Below are 25,128 nucleotides of genomic sequence, written 5' to 3' on the forward strand. Positions count from 1 at the left end.
TAATGTTTTGAATAGATTTTTGAGTTTTATTGAAATCTTACATGAACAAGAAATTGGAAATACAATCACATCAAGGAACAAATTGCCACGGCTTTGACGTTTTAAGCCAAACAAATTTTGTAGGGCAGATTTTCAAAAAGGTGTGAAGTTATAACAATTTAAAAACACAGTTAACCTACTTCTAGGAATGCAAAACATACAATCATGTTATTTTCAATACAAGAAAACTTAATTTGTTTTAATTTCTTAAAACTACTAAGACAAAGCACTAGCTTTTACTTTTATGTACAGCATACTCCTATGTAGTCTATCCCAAATCCAAAAAAAAAAAAAACAAAAAAAAAACCAAAAAAAGAGGAAACTGTCCAAAACCAGAGGTTCTGCAAAATCATGATTGAACAGTGTGCCATTCCTGCTTTTAAACTGCTAAAATGAAGCCTAAAATGATAAAAGCATTGAAACCCCATATGGAGTTCAGGAATTCTGCAAGCCCAGTAATGTCCAAGTGCGTTTATGAAAAAAGAAAACTAAGAGACTCGAGTATATACACAATAGAGTGATTCTTCAGCCCAATACAAATGGCAGCCAATCGCTACTGAAGGATGAAACATTAAGCCAATTTTGTTTTGAAGGATGTAGAGCTATAGCCAATTCTATGTTTCCAATATTCTCAATCCCTCCTCACTTGTCTACTTCCACTGTTGCCCATAAGTATCCTGATAAAATTCCTGGTTGTCATTATTGTAACCATAGTTACCGGCATAGTCACCACCTTGCTGGAGCGGTTGTTGAGCGATGGGTTGGGAGCCCCAGTTCTGCTGGTTGTTGGTCTGACGGCGCTTGGAATCAGGTTGGTTGTACCCATCTGCCTTTCTCTTGCCTCCTACGTTGCCCCCACGGTTGCCCCTGGCTCCACGAGCACCGCGTCCTCTCTGCTGCTGTGCAGGACCCCCTCTCCCACCCCTGGCTCCTCTTGGTGGTCCCATGGGTGCCCCTCTCTGTGAATAGCCAGCTCTACCTCTTGGTGGTGGTGCTCCCCGCCCCCTAGGTGGTGGAGGGGCACCTCTCCCACCCCTTCCTCCTCCTCCTCTTCCTCTTATAGCATAGCCATCATCATAGCCGTAATAGGGATCTTCATAGCCACCACGGTAGTCATGATAGTCATAACCATAATAATCATCATAATAATCTTCATAGCCATAGTAATCTGGGGGATAGCCATATCCACCTCTCCCTCCACGGCCTCTGCCTCTAATAGGAGGTGGCATGCGAGGTGGAGGGTAGTAATAATAGTCTTCATACCTATTAAGAAAAAGAAACATGTAATTATTTATCTTCAAAAGTCTCCCAGAATAAAGTATAAATTTCCCCTTTATTAACAGTACACAACATGGACAAAAGAAGAGTCATCCAGGTTCTTGTAAACCAGCTTGTGTTTTACAGCAGAACTTCATTCTGCAGTATTACAGTAGTACAAGAAGGAACACTCACGCAGTACTTCTGGAGGCCTGTCTGGCAGCCTGACGTTCTTTCCTTTTCTTATCCGGTGGCTTTGCTAACACTATTTCAATTTCTTCCCCTTCTATCTCTTTCCCATTCATTTCATTCATAGCCTGTACAAAAATTAGAAGGGAAACATCTATAAAAATTTGTTTCCTTTCAAAAGTAAACTAGAACTTACTAAAAGAAACCAGATGGTTGTGCTGCGCCAGGGTGAACTACACCATGTGCTTCATTTCTGTGCTACTTAAACAGATTGTTACATATCATTCTTTCAAGTCCCACTTTATTCACCAGTTACAGTGAAGCAGCATTTTTAAAAAGTATTCTCTTTGTATCATAAAGTAAGATTAAAGCATATTAAGCATTATTTTTCATAATTCAGATGTAACAGTCACTTTTTATGTTCCTATATCCCCTAGAAATCTTTCCAAAATACAATGACAGAAGTTCTCACTACTCACACAGACATGAACACTCACTGTACTTGTAAGCCAGGTAGAACGCACACACACCCCCCCCAACGGAAGCCCAAATATAAAAATACGAATTAGTTAAATGCGCTACACAAGTGCCTCTGAGGACATTAAGTATTTCTGAGGACACATACTTAAGGGGTGGGGGGGAACTGCTGAAAACTCTGTGATCTCACCAAGTGAGGCAAGAATCCTCCAGAAAATTGCGACTTACGAAATGCACACACACAAGGAGAACTTTTAATCATACTTTGTGTATGTATATAGACTATACCCCCCAATTCTTTACCTGCAGTCAACCTGATTCACGTTTAACATTTCTGTGTTAGCATTTGCATTAACAGAGACTTCACATGTCTATACAGCTACATGCCTTAAGAACATTAGAGATCATGGCAATTTCAAAGAACGTATGGAAATAAGCAGATACTGGAATCAATGAGGCAATTCCATGCATTCCACACATTAATACCATAATGCTTTCATTAAAAAACAAGCACACCCACACACAAAAACATCCCACAAAATTCATAAGCCAATTTAGCGGCCATAAATCAGTCACACAGAGCAGATGTGGTAGTATACCAGCTTGTTTCACAGAAGACTAGCATCACAGATTCTCTGCCATACTGCATTTGATTTATCTTTTCTCGTTTGCTATAAGTTATCAGTTGCTCAAATATAACAGACCACTTAAAAGTAAGGTCTACTGGGAAGGGACTGGAGATTGTTTAAAGACATACCACAATAAAACATGTCAGGAGGTGTTGCCGACTTACCCTTTCTGTCAACAATCTCTTACCCTGTCTTGGACATGGTCTAAACCTATCCAAACTGACTTCAACTTCATTAAGTATGAGTGACATTCATCCTAAAGCCAAACTCAAGAGTATTCGAAATCCTATTTTGGTGGATAGGAAAACTGTAGAGCAATTAAATGGTTATTATTGATAAAGTTGAGTAAAAAGCCTTTGAACTGTCTAGGAAGCCACTTACAATATACTTGCTCAAGACTCCAGGTGCAACACACTTCCTCCCCACTGCCTCCATAAACTATGGATTTAAAAACCAGATGGAGTAATTCCTATAGTATTCAATCTGCTGTGAAGTACAAACAGCAGAGATTAATGACCAACTGCTCTTAGATACAAAGGAAGACACCTTTGAAGCTTACACTAATCACCACCAATGTTTAACTAGTCCTATAGAAGAAACCATCTTGGGAGCATGTAGAGTTAAAAATAGGTAACGCATTAAAGGAGTTGCTAGTGTCATTCTTCTCCCCTTCACAAGGCATTTTTTTTTTATTACCTTGCAATTTCTGTTCAATACTTTTGTCACTCCAAAACTAAACACAGCCTTTAAATAGGGGTCTTTTGAGAGACAACTGATACCTTCTGCCAGTGTTTCCTCAGAAATATTGTCTATGTTGATTTTTTTTTTTTTCCTCTTCTCTAGACTCTCCTGCATTGGTCTATACCTTGCTTCCAGTCTACTTGTTAACTTGCTACAGTTTTGTCCTTTGCAAGTTTCACATCCTCCTAGCTACTGAAATCATAGGAACAAAATTATTAGTGTTAAAATTCTCACAATGGGAACCTTATTAAATGGGCTCTATAAATTATTTTGTGCAAATGGTTTTAAGAAATTACTTGACAGTAAATATCTAGATAAGACAAATAGCTCACATCAATTTAGCTAGAAAAGAATAACCAACCTACCTTCACTGCTGCACCTCTGTCCTCAAAATGAACAAAAGCATAATCCTTCAACTTCTTTACTCTTTCCAGCTTTCCAAATTCAGAAAAGGATTTCTCAAGAATTTCTTCTGTCACAGTAGTGGCCAAATTTCTTACAAATAAAACTTTCACCTGGTGAAAAACATAAGAATGAAAGCTGCCATCTTTAAAAAGTCAAAACTCAAAGGAAACTAACATAAACCAGTAAGGTGTTATTCTCTTCCCTGCATTAAGAACTTTCGGGTAATCTTACAAATTCTGCACCCGTTTAAAACAAACCACAAACAGAAAACTCACCACAGCCTCATAGTTACCTGTATGAAGTTCCCACAACTTCTCTCCCTTTCACAGTTCCCTTCCACGACCAAAAGAATGCCCAAACTTTGATTTCCTACTTCTGGGATGCTACAAATCCCAGTGAAATTTTAGTAAGAGACCTCAAGAGCAGCAAAGAGTTATCCCAAAACACAGGGATAAAGAGCACATCATTCCCTACACTGAACTTCACCTTCACATTACTCTGGAAAACAGTTTTACAAACACCCACCTAGTATTCATTATGAGCAGAAGCACATAATGAACAGGCTGATGTGCCAATCCAGTTGGATAACCCTGTACATTACTAGTTTAAATGTGAACAGTAGGTTACAACAGCATGTTCCTAATATCTTACAACAGCAGCTAATTTGCAGCACTCAGGCCATTCCAGTCTGCACTGCTTACTACAAAAATGCCCTCTTAACTGCTTTTTGTTCTTCAAAAGTAGCATTGCTCATACAGGGGAAAAAAAAAAAAATCTTTGTCACTTTTTTTTTCTTTTGCACAAAGAAATTCCTCCTAAAGTGCAAAGGCATCCAGTTAGGTTTCTACTTACCTTTGCCATGACTTCTGGATCAGGTTCCTCTACTGGATCAGCCCATTCCACTGTCACAACGTTGCCCCAGACTTTTACTTTCCCACTCATCAGGCGGCGGCGAGCTTGTGCTGCTGACTTGTGATCCTCATACTCCAAGAAGCAGAATCCTCGATTCTTCTTTTTATCATCAGGTTGATGATACAAGATTACATCCACCAAACCCTCTGAAAAATAAGTCTTCAGTATTAAGCTTCAAAAGGAGAGGAAAAAAGCCATCCAGAGTCTACTTCAAAATGCCTTCACTTGTTTTTTGTAATACACAGCCTTTGAATTTTAACACCTCGTGCTCCCTCTCCTTTTCAGAACAGCATAACAAGTAACAGATATCCACCCGATTCACCCAGAAACAGATCACCTAGGAGGTGGAATTCCCCAGAACAAACTTACCTCACAATTAGGCCCTGCAAAACATCAACCTGAACAGCTTGTACAGAGTAAGTTTTCTATATTTTGTTTTACCATTTTTACATTTTTGGAAAGCAGTCAGCATTAATAGGTGGCATCTCCCCTGCCTCCAAGTGAAGCTGGAAAGAATTTCTTCCCCATCTCTCCAAAGAGAGGAGAGAACTAAACGAATATTCACCTTCTGTTTTCACCACTTCCCTGAAGTACTTATAAATAGCAATCCTAAAAAAGAAGCAGTAGGTTAAAACTCTCCTACAGGAACAAGAGCAGGCGATCAAGACCTCAATCTCTTATTTTAAAGCAGAAACATCCTTCCAGCGATGAGTTGACTTCTTTTCTTCCTACTTGCTGCATATACTGGGGAACAACACTGAAGAACTGGGACAGAAATTAATCTGTTATTAACTATTTGTACAGTAACATTCCCTCTACTCTGAACATACCCTCCCCCTCCTCATTCCTCAAGAATACATTTGTTTTGAGGCTCCCAAAAAACTTCTCAGTTGTGAAAGCAGAATCTGGCATAAATCCAGTTACAAATACAAAGCCTTCAACGGGAAGCTAGAACAGGTAACAGAAGTAGGACTTTCACTTTTTTTCCGAGTTCATTTTGCTGTTTTCATCTCAAATTGTAAGCCTACAACATCATTCACTTAACCATCAGTAAAACACACACTAGACCACACCAGAAAAACTTGGAATCCAATTTGAAAATAGTTTAAACAATAGCTGAATGCATCTGTCAAATAACTAGACCTACAAAACAGACCAAATAGTATTTTGTGATCAGTGTGAAAAACTCATTAAAAAGTCTTACCTGTGACTTTACTGAACTCTTCCAATATGTTTTCCTTAGTCTTGTTCTTTGGAATTGACCCAACAAATAACCTGTTGTTTGCCACGGAGATACATACTCCAAGGTGCTTCCCGGGACGGATTTCATAGTTGTCACACTAGGAAAATGAAGAGCCATTCATTTGCTTTATCCACAATAATATGGATAAAAAGATCCCCAAAATCATAAAATCAGTGACTTTCTTCATGATCTACCACTACTATACATAGCATATTGAATTCACACTGTGAGAGAATTACTAGAACTGCAGTATTTGGGTCAGCATTCACTCGGAAAAACACTGCCAAGCTTAGGTTTTCCATAGAAACTTCAGCAGTTCTGCTGAATAGAAAGCTACAAAGAAACTGATGTACAAGGAGCAATGCTTCAAATTGCATGGGGTAAATTCATTCCTCTGCTGTTTATTTCAGACCTAAAAGATCCTTCCAGACAACTGATGACTGTTTCCTGTGCTGGCACTAAATGTCAGTCTTTGCTGCTGTTATTAATAAGCAAATACATAGCATTATAGATACTACAAGTTCTTCCACTTTACATTGATAGCTTTTAAACACTGAAGCATATTGGCTGTGAGGTACTCAAGTCTAAACTACTGTGTGACCCCACCCTCACAGCAGGGATTTTTTGAACCTTGTACATGCTAGGATTCTATAGTTTTCCACTGTCGAGTTTTAAAACTTCCCATTAAAAAACAAAACTACAGCCCACTGCTTCCTGCTTGTACCCACTGTAGGATTACCCTGAACACCAAGACTCCCAATAAGTTTTTAGAGAGACAAGAGTTCAACCTTTTTAAAAAGTTATAAAACACTTCAAGATACACATCATCTTTGTTTTAGGTAGGATTTTCAAACACAACTTAAGAGGATGGATGTTTGATCATCAGCCATCTTCTGAAAATCCCGTCCAATTCTTTGTAAGCAAGTTTCCAGCCGTTTTTACCCTAGCGGAGATGCGGCCATACAGATGACAGAGCAATTCCTTCAGTAGCCTCCTTCTTACTCAACAACTAGAACAATGTTAAGGTATCACAGGCTATCAAACAAGATCATTCTAAGGAAGACAAAAACATTTCAGAATTTTGCTTCAGATTGTGAAGCAGTGATTCATAACACAATAAAACTTAAGTGTTCCAGTACCATGAACTTAATCTGAATCTGCTTTTCAAATTATGTCTTATCTTACAAACCCATTTTACTTATAATCAATCCCATTCCCACAGGTACCTGCAAGCACAAGCCCAAGGCCCACCCGGTGCAGAGAAACCAAGACTTCAAAATTTCAAGTTTATTTTCTGGAAGAATCTCACTTTGCTATCAGCTATTAGCTCCAAAATTTAGCACGTCCATCCTGTTTTCTTCTCCCCCAATAGTCTGTGGAAAATATTTCACCTAAATACAGGCCTGTCCATTAATGGTAGAGTGGAGGAGGTAGGCGGAAGGGACCCCAGATATACAACTTAAGGAATACATTCACACAAATTCACTTATTTGGTGCTATGTCCAGGGTATGGATGCCAGTCTTCCATCAGCGGCACGTCACTTGCTAAATCATCTTTCCCTTTCATCTCCCTCTATCAGTAAAAATTTAAAGTAAGAACTATGAGCACCTTCAACTTGGCATAAAAAGAAAAAAAGTTTCAAAATAATTGTTCCCTCATAAGTGACAGTAACCTGTATCCACCAACTTCAAACACTGAAACCCAAGAGCAATCAATTGCTAAAACTTATTTTGTGCATCTCCTTCAGGAAACATCCAAGTAGGTTCTAGAAAGTAAAAAAAGAGTCTAAGCGGGGACATGCAATCCCTAGTCCTGGAGAAGCCCAATAGAACAACTGCAACTATTTCTAAATACATGAAAATATTTGAGGGAGCAAACACTGGAACATTTAGACGCAATGACTCCTTCTGAAGCCCTTACAATGCAATAGAATCACTTCTTAGATTTCAGGTGGGTTTTCCCCCCGAGACTTAACCAGATGTTTAGGTTCTCCATCCTTATTCATACAGGATAAACTGATTCCTGCTAAAACAAATGAGATAAAGCATTTTACCTGTTCCGATTCAAAGTACAAGCAGTATTTCACAGCCATATCCAAAAACTTGGGAGATACATACTGATCTGCCTAATTGTAGTTCCTCCTCAGGGGCAGGGCCAAATCAACCAGGGCCCCAACCAGACTGATGTCTGTCATTTTGAAACTCCAGGGATTGCTCTGTGTCCTTCGGCAAGCCATCTAGATGCAGGCCATGTCAGGTTTCCATGCAGTAAGCTGACTGCATGACTGCCATTGGAAAGAACTAAAGGCCACTGTGAGCCATAACGAGCACCAAGTCAGAGACCCCCTCCCACAGCAGCAAAACAAAGCATCCCTAATTAGCTCTATAGGAAAAAGGGTGAACACAGTGGAGCTCGAAGAATATATTTTCCAGTTGTTATCCAGTGAGCCCTTACTATAATCACCCAAGTACTCCAGCAGACTGAGTAGGCTATGGCACATTATGGTCCTAAAAGCAGAACATTATTTGTATACACTAAATGAAATCAGAAGGCAATTTTTAAGAAAGTAAAATTTTGAGTCTGTCAATGGATGCTTTAATGAAACACTTCAAAGACTTAATTATCTAAGAGATTACCCAACATGCTTGCTGTTTATTTTATCTTGTCCAGTCTGAAAATAAGTTACTCACCAGTTTGACTGCTTCCTGTGCTGCATCTTTACTACAAAAGGTAATGAATGCATAACCTCTGTTCTGACCAGAAAGAGGATCCATCATGAGGCGCAGATCCCAAATTGGACCAGCTTTCTCAAAAAGTGGCACCAATTCATCTTCATACAAGTCTCGGGGAATCTTACCAACAAAAACCTAAAAAGGAAGAGGATAGATACTTAAACAAAGCTTTTTCAGAAATCCAAATTTAAATACTTGAAAGTTCCTGGGAAAGGAAGCAGTTTGCAGCATAAACCATCACAGCAGAAACACTGTAGCTAACATCACTGTATGTCCTATTAAGTCTCCTAAACCTCCTACTGTTAGTGCTAGGTTTTATATACGGAAAACCTGATTTTGTTATTTATATTGAAGAGGTTGTAAATTTCCATTACTGAAGAGGTAAACGGTTCTCACCTGGTTGTAACTTTGGCAATTAAAGACCTTACAGGCTATGTGGATGGGCATCTACATTAAAGCAGGCCAAGCGCTTCCTTGCTCTTGCAGTATTTTCAAATCATTCTGTAAATTAATCATCATTAAAAAGCTACAGACAGAAAAACGATCTACAAAAAGCCTTAAACTTCCCAGATGCACATTTCCTACTTCTTATATAAACTGCGATTTTATTTCTAGTCTGTATTTGCTTCAGCTTCCGCCAACTGAATGTCTTAATATTTGTCTGAGAAAATCTGGAGCCCTTGTGTTTTTGTTCCTTACACAGAGCAATTACAATAAACTTTCAGTTTTGTTAAGGAGTTTAATCTCTTCACCTGATGTTTCCCTACAAAGCTCCTCCCCACCCCCCCAAATTGTTTAATCACTGCAGCTCTACTCTGAAATCTCAAAAATCCCTGAATTGCTAATACAATCAAAACATTCCAAACACCCATTAAGACAGAATTCTATTTATTTTAACTTCAAATATTTTTTGTAGTAAAAAAAGCTAGAAGTCATCAACATTTTCCATCTAAGCAAGGCCTTGCCATAGTCATATCTGGTACGGAAGGCTTATCAGATAATTCCAAAACTAAAGACACTCAGAATGCCCATATAAGCATTGACATGAACAAACCAGTGAAGACACTGTGATGACTCCGATTTAAAAAAATGTGGAACACAAACTGCTTTCCTCCAAAGAAAAGCTAGAACCTTTAGATGTTTATGTTATACAGATACTCCTGAAATTCAGTTTCCAGATTATTTCTTTCACTTAGTTTATTTGCTATTGGGGGAAAACAACAAAAAACAAATATACCAAACAATGGATTTATCATACTGAATGAAAAATCTAATGGCAGAGTCAACAAGCTTTGCCTCCAATCTCCCTGAAAATCTTAGAAATCCCTACAGATGAGTAATCCCATTGTCATTACACCTGGAAAATTTAATCCTAAAACTATGCATAGTTTTTAAAGACAAAAAACTGATACCATCAAGGAAACGCACAAGACAGGAACTCAAACTTGCTACTAAGACAGTGAAACTGTCCACTGAACTCTCCATAAACTGTTTGAAGTCAGTCAAATGTAAAAAGTCTGCATTACATTTTTTGTTTCAGATGCTACTGTTTCCAGTAGAAACTGAGGGTGACACATGGGAACAGAGGACTTGAGAAAAAGAAAAACCCTAATTCAAACACAGTCAGTCTACTTTTCCAGCTATTTGCCAGCCATTTACCATCCTGAAAGCTCCTATTTCCTCCTTTATTTCCAGGCTCTTCGGCTCACTCTCTACAAACTTTACACCAACAGTTCCACAAGACTGCTATGACACTTCAGGTCAGGTGTTATACTTTAAGAGCTAGTATGAGAAACGGAATTCAGAACTTAGTTTTAATGCGTTCATACCCAACCTATATTCTAGAGTAACTTCCATTTGTAATGGAAGGACTAGATAATTCTGTAGGAGTAATTCACATCTGAGTGAATTTGCTTGGAGCCTGTAAATTTAATATGTTAATGAATACATTAAGAAGATCAATACCAGACATGACAAATACCAGGTAAACGTCTTGCAAGGATCAGAAGAAACATCTGCAGTAACTTTTTTTAAGATATGTTGATAAACTTGAAGAGAGTTGTTGAAAATAGCACACAATGTAAATACCAGATGTCTTGTTTCATTTTTTTTTTTAGGTTCACAAGAGTACTTTATAAAAAATTCAGAAACTGGCATTATCAATGAAACAATGTAAGAGAGCTTGTCTAAGTAGGATGCAACCACATCACTTCTGGGCCTTTGTTGGAATCACTGACCATTAGACTGACTTTACTTTTGCTTAATAAAGGATCTGTACAAAGTACTCCGTTATACTTCTTATTACTGTTCCAGAAGATTAACTATGAAAAATTTTAAATAAAAAAATATTCCATTTCAGTTTCCTGAACAACTTTTCAGTTCTTACTGAGGGGTGCAATCCACTTCTGCAGTCTAGGTGATGAGTCCTTCAGTATTTCAACAACTGACCCTCTTCTGTTGTCATCACAAGCTAACAGAAGTGTACTGTGGCATTGCAAGTGGTTCTTCAAAACCTCCCTCCTTTTAATGGTGCTCTTAATGTGCTTTGCAGTCAATTTTTCCTAAATGCCAGATTTAAGTGCTAATTAATGTAGCCCACATGACTGCTTCATCTCATCCAAATCTACAATCTTCATTTTAAAAAAAATACGGAAGCAGAAAAAAATTTGGCACAGTATAAAAAAAAAAGCCTTTGCACCCCACAGTTCTTCCAGTACAAAAGCGACATACCATTTGTGCACTAAATCCAGCACAAGCTTTGTCTAGTTCAATTCCTGCTGAGTTTATTACACCATTGCTTCTTAAGTATGATTCTTCCCATTCAATTTATTACAGACAAAAGCAATTTAAATTGCTCCAAAATCTCCAGTAACATATTTTCCATATTGCAAGTTCACAAGCCTTCTCTGACTTTTTGTTACAAATTCTGACCATGCACAGAGAGCAGCAGATGCAATACCAACTTACCACTCAGAGCTAGAAGTTATTTTGCACTTTTGATAACGACAATCAAAGTTGATGTTTATCCAATAAATTTCAGCTCTGTAAAGGACATGTAGCAATTCCTCTATTCTATACAATCTAAACTGTTACACAGGTATCTAAGCTCATACACCATCTTCGCACATTATGGACAAATAATCTGTTTACAGAATTGTCAAGTTTTTATTTCACATTAATGAAAAACACTGAAATAGAAGTATCTCAGAACTTCAGGAGTAGAACTTTATCTGGAGACCTCTCAAACTGAAAGCTATTCAGCAATCAATACAGACTTAAGTCAACTACTTTCTTCATGCTGGCTGCACTGCGCTAGTTCTGAAGTGCTTTCCCCCGATCTCTGCTGTAGTGCAGTAAAGGGCTGATATTTTACAATTACCAATGAAACCTCCTGTTCTTCAAATCATGTCTTAAATGGTATTATATTTACTTATATCAAAAGGTGAAGGATGGAAATAGAGTACCCCATCAGTCACCACCTCAATTTCTGGTGTAACATTAGTCTGGATAGGCCACATGCACATTAAGATTGGGGTTTTTTACCCTCCTCTAAAATAAAAATATATATATGTAAAAAATAATGATCCTTCAGTTCTCCTGAATTTAACAGCTAAAAGCTCCTCAATCAGCAGACTGAAGATCAGGAGTGAAAAAAAATATGTATTTTAATCTGTTGGGCAGATGCAGCTCAACTTGATTAGATATTTCCCACAAATGCAGACACTAAAGATACAGTGTCAGGCTTACCAACCAGCATTATCCAACTGGGACATCCTTTGTCATCCCTGACTAGTAGCGAACTTACGACTAAAGTTCCCTTTGTTCCTTATAATACCTGAACTCCCCGCTGTGACTGAATTTAATGAAATATAATTATATTTCATTATAACTTTTTCTGTCTTTGTCTTGTCTGCACTTAATTTCAAAGTTTACTGAAATTACTGTGTAGAAGTTACTATTGTTACTACTGTCTATGTATCGTCCAGCATTGCTGAAAAACAGGTGTATTTAAAACCACAATAAGAAAACTTCAAGTAGCTTTGTGTAAAAAACAAACGAATTTAAGAATACAAAAAAATATATTTTTTCAGCATTGCTCACATATACACTTCAGTAAAATGATAAACTACAATTAGCATAGAGCAAGCATACCTAAGCAGAGCATGAGCTTTCAGTTCAAGGACCTATTCTGATTGTTCCTTGCCGCCCCCAAATTTATTTTTCTTCATGGAATATGCATATTCTTTTTAGAAATTATCCGTACTGTGATGTTTCTAAGCACCTTCTTGATAGTATACACAAAAACTTCAGCATCGCAAAAGATGCAAAACTAATTTATAAACCGAAAGACATTCAAGAAATTTACTATTTTCTTAAATCTAACCTGGTTGTTTATAGAAGAATCCCCAAAAGAACTCCTGTATCAAGGATTAGGCACAACAGGGTGATTGAGAGTGTTCAGAATAAACAACAAGACAGCCTGGTGGGGTCTAAAACCTTGCAGAAGAGGTAAGTGAAGAAATACACAGCTCAAGCGCTTTTGTAACCAAACTGAAGTTTGCTTATAGCTTGCTAGCAAGATGCACAGGTTCAATCATGACCCTGAATTTCCAAATAAGCTTGCTGACTAGATTTTGTCCTTTGGAAGGAAAAAAGACACCATGCATTTATATATAAAAATTATTCAAAACTCTTCTGACGATCTTTAACTTGAAAAAGAATAGCTGGTGTAACAGGAGGTAAGAAAGGACAGAGAAAAAGGTCTTAAAATTTAAGCAAAACAAAGGAACACCGTACAAGCCTCTTGAGGATAAGCAGTTATCAATGTTTGCAGATGCAAATGATAAAGACAGTGTAAGGAGAGGAGGAAACGCCCAAATAATTACTTTCATTCTCATCCAATAAACACTCCCATAAAGATTTCCAAGTTATCAACATCACGTGACCTCACTATAAGCAAAAATGCTTTATGTTGGAGCAGCAAGTCCTTAAGTAAAACTAATACTCAAGTTTAATATCAAATCCTATTGCAATTATTTTCTCCTCCAAGCTTCCACAGAGCTGTAACTACTTTGTCTTTATTGCAGAATCACATTCCAAAAAGGTCCAGCTTAAGGCCCACCCACTTGAAAAAATAGATTGGACAACTTCATCCACATAATCCTTTCAACGATGTGTTCACTGTGACAATTTGTGAATATTTAACAAGCTGAACATCCCCAAGATTATCTATCAATACTTTCGTTTTACTGCACAATTTTCAAGTACATATTGAAAGTTACAGCTACAGTTAACATGTAATGAATTCCACTTTGTTTTAAAAAAACAAATTAGTTAACACGCAAATATTTACAGCAGAAAGACCTGGTATTTTGGGGGGAGAAAGTCTACCTAGTATGTACCTTCTTGAAATCAGTGACAGTACTTGGGTATCCTTCAAAAACAGAAGTTTGCCTATACTGACATCAGTTACAGCTCTGGCATCAACGCATCTGAGCTCTTACAAGCTATGAGAGCTTCAGTATTAGATTCACTGCCACAATCCAAAGGGATACATCCTGTGTTTTTTCATATTTTTTACCCACAATCTTAATAAAGGAAGCATTTACACTGCTACATAACCAGAACTGTTGAGTACAAGAGAGAAGTGGTTCTCAAAAGCTTAAAAAGAAAAGAACCAAACTAAACAAAACCAACCACAACAAAAAAAACAACCACCTCATTTGGGGGTGGGGGGGTGGTGCCACACAGTAATCTCCAGTCACTTGTGTTCAAACACGTTCTGCCCCTAGTCTACCAAATCATAAGATCATGTTTAAAATTGTTGATCACTGTGGCTCAGCTCAACAATGAGGGCTAAAGACTGGATTTGATAAAGCCTACACCAGTTTTAGCAAGGTGTTCAACATCTCAGCCAGTCAAACCAAGCAGCATGTTTAAAACAGTAATCAATCTTTAAATCCTACAAAATACCAGCAATAAATTAATTTGGTAGAGGTATGGTTTCTATAACTAGTCAGCTGGGTTCTACTACAGCCTCTAATGCTGATTCACAGCAGAAGCATTTATATTCTTACCTTAAGGGAGTTTCCACAAGTTACCTGTTCTAGCAAGCTTCAGGAAACTCGAGTATAAAAACATACTCTTAGTAGTATTAAAATACAGGCAATTTTACATCTTTCCTGTGACTTCCTAAAGGCACTAACCATCACCAATAGGACAAAATACCTAAGATCAGTCAAGTAGTTTTCAGTCACGAATAGAACAGTTCAATTGGAAGGGACCTATAATGACCACCTAGTCCAAGTGCCTAACCATTTCAGGGCTGACCGAAAGTTAAAGCTTCTTAAGGTTATTGTCGAAATCCTTCTTAAACAGTGACAGGCTGGGGGCACTGACCACCTCTCCAGGAAGCCTGTTCCACTGTCTGACCACCTTCTCGGTAAAGAAGTGTTTCCTAACATCATCAAGGTATGGTGCAATTAAATAACAATTTACACCAGTGTGATTATGTGATGGTAACACCACTGAGTTGGTAAACAACTTGTAAGCCACCTTTCTGAATGCAGAAATGCAAAAAAATTACAAAAGAAAACAAGCTACATGTACTCTTTCAGTGTGGCAGGTTCACTATCAGTGCATGCAAGCATCAAGGATGTCTTCATATAAACTGAAACAAAAGCAAAGAAACAATTCCTTAATAATTACTAATCTCAGTTGTCCTCTTCAAAACATTGTATGTAATTATCTTTACATAATACCCAAGTCTTTTTCACTTTCAGTACTTTTTAAGTGGTGGACCATTAGCTTTAGGGTGGAACATGAATTCTGACAATTCAATGATTTAATTTACATTTTAAGAAATTTTACATAGCCTTTCCACTACACTCCATGCTTTCCCCCCCAGCCTACTACTCCGACTTTTGCAGGCTACTGAGTAAGAAAGACTAAGACACACATAGAAGAATGCTTTCTTCTACAACAGTCTAAGTTTTCACTTGTAATATAGTCAGTTTTCAAGTATTTATCAGTTTCCATAAACATACAAAATAACAGATTAGTCTGTATATACTAACCTCTGTTCCAATACCAGGCTGAACACCAGAATATACAGTATCTGGAGGAGGGCCCCCATATTTCCTCTGTCCTGTAGTTACATCCAAAGTGTAACCAGTCCTCTCTAGCAAAGCCTGAAAAAAAATTGTCACATTAGCTACAGGGGAGGGGAGACAGTGGGTTAAAATATAAAGAGTAAAAAAGTGACCTGAGAAGCACTTCCTTATCTGCTTCTTGCCACATCCGATAACAAGGCATATATGGACAGACAGAACCTACCAAAAAAACCCTGCTGTTCTGGGGGTTTAAAAAGCCACCACCGTAACAGCAACGTTAGTTTTATACTACAAAGTCACTGGAAAGAACTTGTTTTTTCCTTTTCCCTTATATTCCTTTTTATATGTAGTAACCCAAAAACTTAAGGGCATCATCCACTCTGTACTTCAGTTTTTGTTAAATGTAATGATTTATTTTACATTTTAAGACATTTTACATAGCCTTTCCTAAGTACATTCCACCTGCTTCCCCCCTCCCCCCCCAACCTATTAATTATGGTACAACAGAAGAGTTTCTTAATATACCAATACCTTGTTGAAACATTCAGTCTCAAGAGTAATTTTGTAAGCATATAAAAGCTTTAAAAGACCAACCAAGACAATTCTTAAATAGATACCAATGTTTTCACAGACCTTACATAACATCATGTTCATGCATTTTGGCAATTGTGTCATCAGGAACAATTTATCTTCAAAAGTCTCCCAGAATAAAGTATAAATTTCAAAAAAGCACTCTCTCTTTTGAATCTCTACCGTGCACAGATTTCTTTAAAGCGAAGTGTGAGCACGCTTATTGAGGTAGCATTGATGCTTTTTAAGTACATTCAATAATACTTCCATCTGCATATGGGTAATACACCAGGTAGTAGTACAGAACAAAGAGCATTTTCTAAATGTTACCTTAATCTTGGCTTCATCTGGTCCCTTCGTTGATTCCTGTACTTTGCTGCCTTGTTTCTCCCTTTGCCTGTAGGTCTTCATAACTCCACATAAAAATGCACTTTTGTTCTGTAGATACAATTTACAAAATAATTCAATTGTCTGTACGACAAGCTCTAGGAATCCACTGAACCATACACACCATTACCATGAGGTCACTATATCAAGCCAATACAATAAACAAAGTGTCAAAAGAATCCTTTAGAAAAATATAACAATTAATTGAACAACTTGAACAACCTTGTCAGACTGAAAAAATCGTCAGATTCCAGACAGTATTTTTTACCTTATTTTCTCAACTGCACGCTCATTTTTATTATCTGGAAGCTTTTGCTTTGCACTCAAGTACCTACACATTTAAGGCAGTTTTTAACAGGTTTGTGATACAAGAATACAGCAACATCATTTAATTTCTAAGTCACAACTCTCCTGTCAATAGTGCCAGAACACTATTCATACTTATGTGCTCACACTCCTGGAGCTCTCACCTTACCTGTACATGCGACAGGTCACTTTCTTTAAACTGCTGTAATACAGAGAGGGCTCCTTCTTCATTAAATTCCCTAAGAGCATCAATTGCTCTTTCATCAAGATCGACATAAGCTACCAACCCTAAAAGTTAAAGATAAAGAAGTTACAGATTTCTATTGAATTTCATACAAACTAAGAACTATGCAGTTTGCTTTTAAAGTAAAAAAAATTACGTTCCATAGCAACAGAATTATACATTTAATATAATTACATATTCCTACACAAGTATATGAAAGAACATGAGTACAACAATGAAAAAAGTGAAATTAAAATGCATATACCTAAGCACTAGCTGACGTGCAAGATTATACCCCATGTGTAACAGTTTTCTAACATTCAGGAATGCAATCTGCTGCATAAAAGCAGCGTTACACACCAGGGTTTGAAACAATGAACTCTGGCTCACTTCTAATAATTTGGATTTTGTTTGTTTGCCTTTCATTTTGTTTGTCTTTCCTTCTTTGGAATGGAGCTGGTCTAGAATAAGCTGACATATGAAAATTACAGGTATCCTAATGTAGGTGAAAAAGGAGCTATCTAACTGACAATCAAATACTTATGAAGCTCTACCCCACAAAATATTAGGAAGTAGAATGATTTATTCACTCTTTCCTCCAACTTGAAAAAGCAAAAATTAGTGGACTTCCTGTACGTCTAAAATAATGTATATTTTTTTTACTCATTTTGTTGCTCTATGCAGTTCCAAGAGCCAGAATTCAAGAAGGTATTATTTCGAGCCCTGCTATGTACCCGAAAAGGCTAATATTAATTTTACAGGTACAGAATCCCCCAAGAAACATTGGACCAGTTCTGAAGCACTTTTTCTTTTTAAGGATCTTTACAGGTTATTTCTTTCCTTTTGTGATGCACTTGCATAAGCTGTGGAGTGTGAGAAGTATAGATTTGCACTTTTTAAAACTACAAGACAAAATTTAGGACAGATACCAAGAACTCCACACACTTTGCAACAGCCTGATTTCCAAAATACACAGATTATTTAACTGCTACTTGATTTTAAAAATGCACAGTAGTGCCAAGCCCAAGGACTACATTTCAGAAGTGATCCTGCATATTGGAAGGCACCTGTAGCTTTCATAGAAGACCTCAGCAGATTAAAAATCCCTAAATTCCACCCCAAATTTAGCTTGGGTGTCAAAAGTAGTTTGCTTCACTGACAAACCCCTGCACAATGCAAACGTCTTCAGTGGCATTAAGGAAGTGTGAATAAGTGTTTTCAGGTTACTCATGCATTGGAATTATACTGGATAGTCAGGTTCTGGGCTGAAAAGCTTTTAAATCCCTTCAGAACTCCTCACAACACAACCTAACTGCAACACGTGTTAAAGCCCCACAAGTTCCTCTGTCCAGGCATTTACACCTTCTCTCAAACCATCAAGTGCACGTGATAGTGACCCACAGTTAGAAAGTGCATATCTGAAGCCAATAAAAGCTGGTAAAGCTTGATGAAAGCTCACTGTGAATGACTTCCAAAAGACATCACCCACGTGAGCCAGAGTATCATACTGAAGATTGATAAGGTATTGTTTTTGAACTGCCTTCACTTGATAAGTGGAATTTTGACTCTTTTCAACAAAACTGTCATCTTGCCACCAAGGCATTCAAGATAAGCACATAGAGCAGTTCTACTGCTTCTTGTAAATCTGTTCACAGAACACAATCTAAAGAGGAAAAGGAAGCCTCTGGCTATAGGACAAAATAATAAGGGGGTTACAAAAACAAAATACCTTTGTATATAAAGAAACCTCTCTAGAAGTTGCAGAGACCACTTGCTACCAGCAAGGTATTACTCTATTTGCTAGATAGCTCAGTCCTCAACTTTGTTGAAAAGCAGTTAGTGTCAAACTGAACATTTCAGTGTAATAACCAACATGGATTAAACTGTCCACTCAGAACTAGAGAGAACAAAAAATCCACAGGCAGACTCAATTCAAATGTAGTCCCAGGCAAGACAAGCTAGTTGCTTCTCTCACTATGTCACCTATCCAGCCTTTGAGTGTTTAAGAACTACTGTGAGGAGTTGACAGTAGAAAAGTAAAAGCAAAATGATGATTCGGGTTGAAGAAAAAAAATGCACAGTTTAGTATCCTCAAACATACATCTTTATTTGACAGCATCTAAGAAACTAGTGCTCTGTGCCCTAAAGCAACTAAGATATCACATACAACACTAAGGATGTGTCAAGTAATTAGTCAATGTCAAACCCAATTTGCCTTTAGGGAAGTCAAAGTAGCAAAACATTCAGAGCTACACAGATCAAAAACAATGAATTTTTTAAACCTTAATCTATAAAAATTTGAAAATGGTATGCCCTCACTTTCATAACCAGTCAGAAACAAGAAATGCATATTATACCTGTCTGAAATATTTCATCAAGTCTCTCTGCCACCTTCTGTGGGAGGCCTGCCTCTATCAGTGTCTTGTAGTGTTCTGTGTGAGTTACACTGGAAGTATCCATTGGTTCTTCCTCTTCTTTTAACTGTACCGCATTACCATTCACCTGATTAGCCATTTTATTATGCTGCTGGAAAAAATTCAGGAGCTATATTACAATAAGCCAGAAATAACTAGTTTGTAGGACAATGCATGATTTATCTAAACTAATTTGTATACATGCTGCAAATGACCTGTATCAAAAGTTTTATTTAATACTTTTTGGATGCAGCTGATCTAAGTTTCAAAAGAAAGTACAACCCTTAATATTGTGGAAAATGTACATGGAAGAATTTACATAATTTTTTTTTAAAAATGTACTTCATGTACATAACGATGTCTAAACTTTATCTGCTGATTGTCAGTAAGTTAACTGGTTACCATAGCAGCTAGAATGTACGGGGATACGATAATAACATCCTTCAACGAAGAATCAGAAGACCTAGTGCTATTTTCATTTCCCATTCCTCTACTTTTAAAACAATCACTTAAAATGTAATGAACACATAACCCTGCAGGGTAGCTTAATGTACAAAAATGTCAATACTTGTTCACTAATTTTCACTTTCTTGGCTTGTTGCCATGTCTTCCTTCAAACCCACCATGCTGCATAAGACTAGCCAAACACCTTCTCACAACCATGTCAGAACTCAGTAAGGACAGAAAAATTGCACACTCTGATGTACATTATAATTTGAAGCTGCAACTGAACTGTTTGCATGCTTACAGTTTTACTCCAATAAGAGCTCTACAAATCACAGCCACTTTTAATATATAACTTAATGGTTTAAAAGGAAGCCATGACTGCAGCATCTTCAGTTCTTGGATTAATAAAACAACTTGCTTTCAGAATTAACAAACTGATTCCAAATATGTGCACTAAAAAATGCACAACTATAGTCTCAAACAATTCCAGTGGGCTTTGCCCAATTCATTAAAAACAGTTTCAATTTCTCAATTAGCCAGCCAGCTGATATTTAGTACTCTCAAATAAAAAGGCTGACAAGAGATGATTCAACTACCCAGCAGAGAACATTGGGATGATCAGCTGTTAAGTTCAGAAATGAAATGAGCCTCAGGCTTTAAAAGATGGGGAAGAAGTCTATGATCGGCAGTGAAATGAGAACCAGGTAAGACATATGCGGCATGGTCAGAGCAATGCAATTAAGTACTAGAATACAGGTATGAAGATGATTCAAGAACAGGTGTTGGTTGTTGGTTTTTTAAGCACTAAAACCTCAAGCTATTTAGTATGCTGCAAAGTGAGTCTCCAAACACAACCGCACCTCTAACAGTCACTTGTATACCCACCCCTTCTAGACTACAGCTCATGAACTTTTTGGAAGATATCCTATGAAGATTTGCAAGCTCAAGCAAAGAAAAAAAAAGTCATTTTCCTTCAGACAGAAAAATAATGATTTTACTAAAGCTGTCTTGACTTAAAGGGCAATTTTACAGAGCTGTAACGCAGCCTTACATTGTTTCTGTCAGATGCCACCTCTTTATGCAATTAGCAAGGAGAAGAAAGGAAGTTTTCCTTATCTATGTAACACACACATATATATACACACACACACATTCTGTTACTTGACAAAGAGAAATTGCTTTCCAACTGATTCAGTTTACTTAAAAGCAACTGTGACCATACCCTAATTACAGAAGAAAAAAAATGCTACCTTAAGACTCCAATAACGCTTACCTATTATTACAGGTATTAACTGAACTCTCAAAACACTAACTGATTTTGAAGCTTCTGTAGGTTACGAACATAACAGAAAACAGAAGTTAGCTAGACATCTGCTTGCTAGATAGCCTCTGCAAGATCTCTACTCCAAAACACTGCAGGACAGAGGGGGGTTTAGTTAAACTAAAAATGCTTTGGGTACCGCATCATTCTCAATCCCTCTTCTCAAAAACGCATAGGACAATATACACAAAAAATTAATAGGGAGGGGGTAGGGGGTATTTTTGTGTTTACCTTTTTACTGCCTTATTAAACCAGTTACCTGTTCATATATTGTCTTCTCTGTACACAAAAACCCCCGCCAAGAACTGCAAGGCTAAGCCAATACATAAATACACAGAAGCTACTTGAAACAATTACAAGTACCTTCTAAACCTCAACGGCTTATGGTGATGCCCTCAGACATTTAGGTTTTTTATAAACCCAGACTAGTTTTCAAGTGTCACGTACCCAAAAGTTTAGTACTCTTCTCAGTGTTGCCTGTTACCTGAGCAAAATGTTAACAGCTATTCTGTGTCCAGGCAGGAACACCTCACATGCAGTTCAATAACTCAAACTTCTGACAGACAAGATTTTCAGCCTAATGGCTTGAAAAGGCATCTACCTTCAACACAAACATAAACCAGTGTGTGGAGCAGTATCTAAACTCTGTGTATCAGATTACTACCCAGCACCACAACTGATCAAATGCTTTTTTAAATAGGCTTTTAGACAATGTAAATTAAACCTCAGCTGTATGGCTTATTTTTGCTTAAGAATGGGTATCCTCAGAAAGAACTTCAGTCAAATGCAGTACATGTTCCCCACACAGAAAAGTTCAGTTTGGGTGTTCAAAATCTAGCCATTTCCTGTCACGCAAATTTATTTAAAAATACTTTCTTAAAATAAATTTACTCTGGAAAATTCTGAAGTGACATAGCTGTCAAAATATTCAGGTCCCGACAGCATCCAGAAGAAATATATTTATTTTCACAGTTATAGCAATAAGCTGAGTTTTCTTCCTGAATGATCACCAACAAGCAAAATCACATCTCTTACAATACTGAATCTGCACTCCAAGTTCAGCAGAGATACACTGGAGAAAGTCATAGCTGAAAAAGATCATTTAGCTCTCCCTCTAAATAACATCAGCTAGATGTAGCTATCAAGAAAAATATTTTTTTAGCTGAATCTATCAGTAAGGAAAACACACAACTGTTTCATTAACATTTTTGCTCTCCTCTAAAAAAATATTAAAAGCATATTAAAGAAAAAGAGGAGTGATACCTATGTTTTATGTACAGTACGTCCTTGTGACTCAGCCTACGAGGCCAAGCTACACAGAAGAGCACACACACACACTCAGAAGTTTTTCATTTGCATTAACTAACAAAAATATCTAGAAAAGAAGGCAACTGGTTGAATCAACAAGATTTTAAGTGTGCGTTATAAGTAAAGGATTATGTATATTAGTATGTGTAGTGTAAGTATTTGTTTTTAAAACATGCAGAAATGCATGAACTTACATGAGTGTACACAAAAATGTGCTTAACATGAGCAGCAGTAATAAATGCACACTGGGGGCAAGGAGAATTTCCACTGGTGACTGGGAGGTTACCTAGCTTCACCACCTCGGAACTTGGTGTATGGGGAAGGGGAGGACTGTCTTGTTTCAAACTTTACACTGCTGTTGTCAACAATGTTTTTCTGAAGACCATGAATGCTTTACCATATAGAACATGTTTCTAGCCTGCCACTACCTTTCACCTAGAATTCCTGCACCTCAGAAGAGTAATTTGCAAAGCACCTAGTCCCTTTTTTAAACCCTAATCGTATGACAAGTAGGTTAAAAACTACAGGTGCTTTTAAATCACTCAGAAACAACCTCCTTTTTCTTGTTTAGCAGCTCAAACAGTAGTCTTCCTAGAAAACAAACAAAAAAAATGAACACACACCTCAGCCTGCTAAGTGAATGGCATCTTGAAAACTGAAACTCGACCTCAGCCTCAATCCAACAATCCCTGGTTAAACAGCCATGATGTTACTACTCCCTGTATTTTATACCATGCCTCTAACAGAGGTTGCCACCCACAGACTACCTAAGTATAACTCCATCCAATTAATTATAAATTCACAGTCTAGTTAACTCAAAACACGCTTAGTAACAGCTTAAATGAGCAGGAATGCCATTTCTGGCAAAGGGACAATATCTCAAACTACCATAACCAAGTCCACAGTGATTATACATCAATATTGTCTTCAGCCTTCTGCTACATAGCTTTTGATTTCAGGGAGGAACTAAACTTACTTTGCTCAGGTGCACAGGAAACATAACTAATTCATACATAAAAACTTTGCACCAACTTTATGTCACCATTTTTCCTACCCAATTTTATCTGTGTCAAGGACTTAAGTTTACCACATTAAAAGTAGCACTGAGTGGAAGTTAATTTTGAGTTTGTTTTTATTTCTTTTTTTTTAAATGAGCCACAAGAAAACAAGTGTAATCCCTATAGTTATGTCTTACACTTCAAAAAGGTTCTTGTCAAAACAGAAAGTAAAAAACACCGAGTGAGGGGACTATAAGAAGTCACATTAAAAGACTGAATTGGGGGTTTATTTAAAGCCTCATTTGTTCACATACATTACTGGCACATCCCTTTATTATTATTATTTTTTACAGTAAGCATTATAGCCATTTCTTTTGTACCATAGCTTACTCAACCACAGAAAGTACATTTTAATAGCTTAATTTGATGTATTAAAAGTGTTTATTAGCATGAGTTACAAGAAGACTTGTTTCAAAGTTAATCACATGGTGAAGGCCTTTACACATTAGCCAGGTTTCCATACCAGCGTTTCAGTGGCAGACTATCTTTACAAAAAAGTGTAGCTAGGACTCTCACCCCTTCAAGCGCAGACTTCTCAGCCTTTCCCATTCCACAACCCCACAAAATGAAAAAAAAATATGAGAACCTCCATCATAATGCTATGCAAGACACTCGCACAGAACTAGCCCATACAGAAACTATGCTTCAGTATCGACACAAGTATCAGTGGTAGGTGGCTTTACCACAACAGGTTAGCAAAGTGCACATCAGTGCCATGAAAATCCAACACTGAGCATCAGCAGCTACTACATTTTGCTAACCAGAACTATGAAGCCTGTGCACACTCATTTCTAACTGGAGTTGGCCATTCATAGCTCATCTGGTTGTTTGGGTTGTACAGAACAACATTTCACGGCACTCCAGTTCAAAGCAAAACTTTAACAAAAATTACTTTTTTCTGATGAATTTATCCTCAAAGATTTTCTCAGATCTTTGCCTAGGAAAGCAGAGGGTATTGATTTTTTTTGACAAAACTATTAAGTGTTAGCAGGAAGCTCAACTATTACTGCAACAGTGTTCACACCTAGACACAAAAACTGAGCGGTAAGGATATTAAATACTCATGGGAAAAACAGTTTCTAGGATACAAAATCACCAAGCAGGCTCTGCTAGTTTGCAAAACCCACAGTTTGCACAGGTAAAAAAAAAGTAAGAATAATTACATTGCGAGATGCAGAATTCTAGTTAGATTACCTTTATTTTTAGAAGACATGCAAAAAGTCAGCGTTAAAGTGTACTATCAAGGAAAAAAAAAAGGAAAAACCCAACTTCATGAGCATTAACATCTTTTGCAGCACAAACTGCTGACAGGATCCTTTAGCATAGCATATGGAGGAAAGGGAATCTAAGCAACCTT

General features: G+C 37.3%; 1 protein-coding gene across 4 annotated transcripts in view; it reads right to left on the minus strand.

Moving 5' to 3' along the window:
* HNRNPR (heterogeneous nuclear ribonucleoprotein R) overlaps positions 1–25,128 on the minus strand; it is a 26,280-nt gene continuing 1,152 nt past the window's right edge. Inside the window, exons 2-11 of one of the 4 annotated variants that reach the window (XM_055798221.1) lie at positions 19,581–19,746; positions 17,170–17,288; positions 16,638–16,745; positions 15,702–15,815; positions 8,584–8,760; positions 5,854–5,989; positions 4,590–4,795; positions 3,698–3,847; positions 1,492–1,613; positions 1–1,302 (exon numbers count right to left, since the gene is read on the minus strand). In XM_055798221.1, coding sequence (XP_055654196.1) covers positions 690–1,302; positions 1,492–1,613; positions 3,698–3,847; positions 4,590–4,795; positions 5,854–5,989; positions 8,584–8,760; positions 15,702–15,815; positions 16,638–16,745; positions 17,170–17,288; positions 19,581–19,746 — 1,911 coding nt within the window. In that variant the 3' untranslated portion in view covers positions 1–689. Of the gene's footprint in view, positions 1,303–1,491; positions 1,614–3,697; positions 3,848–4,589; positions 4,796–5,853; positions 5,990–8,583; positions 8,761–15,701; positions 15,816–16,637; positions 16,746–17,169; positions 17,289–19,580; positions 19,750–25,128 lie in introns of all 4 variants that reach the window. The other 3 variants (XM_055798220.1, XM_055798224.1, XM_055798222.1) reach the window with 3 other exon arrangements.

Source organism: Falco peregrinus, chromosome 3, assembly GCF_023634155.1.
Source record: "Falco peregrinus isolate bFalPer1 chromosome 3, bFalPer1.pri, whole genome shotgun sequence".
Lineage (NCBI taxonomy): Eukaryota > Metazoa > Chordata > Aves > Falconiformes > Falconidae > Falco > Falco peregrinus.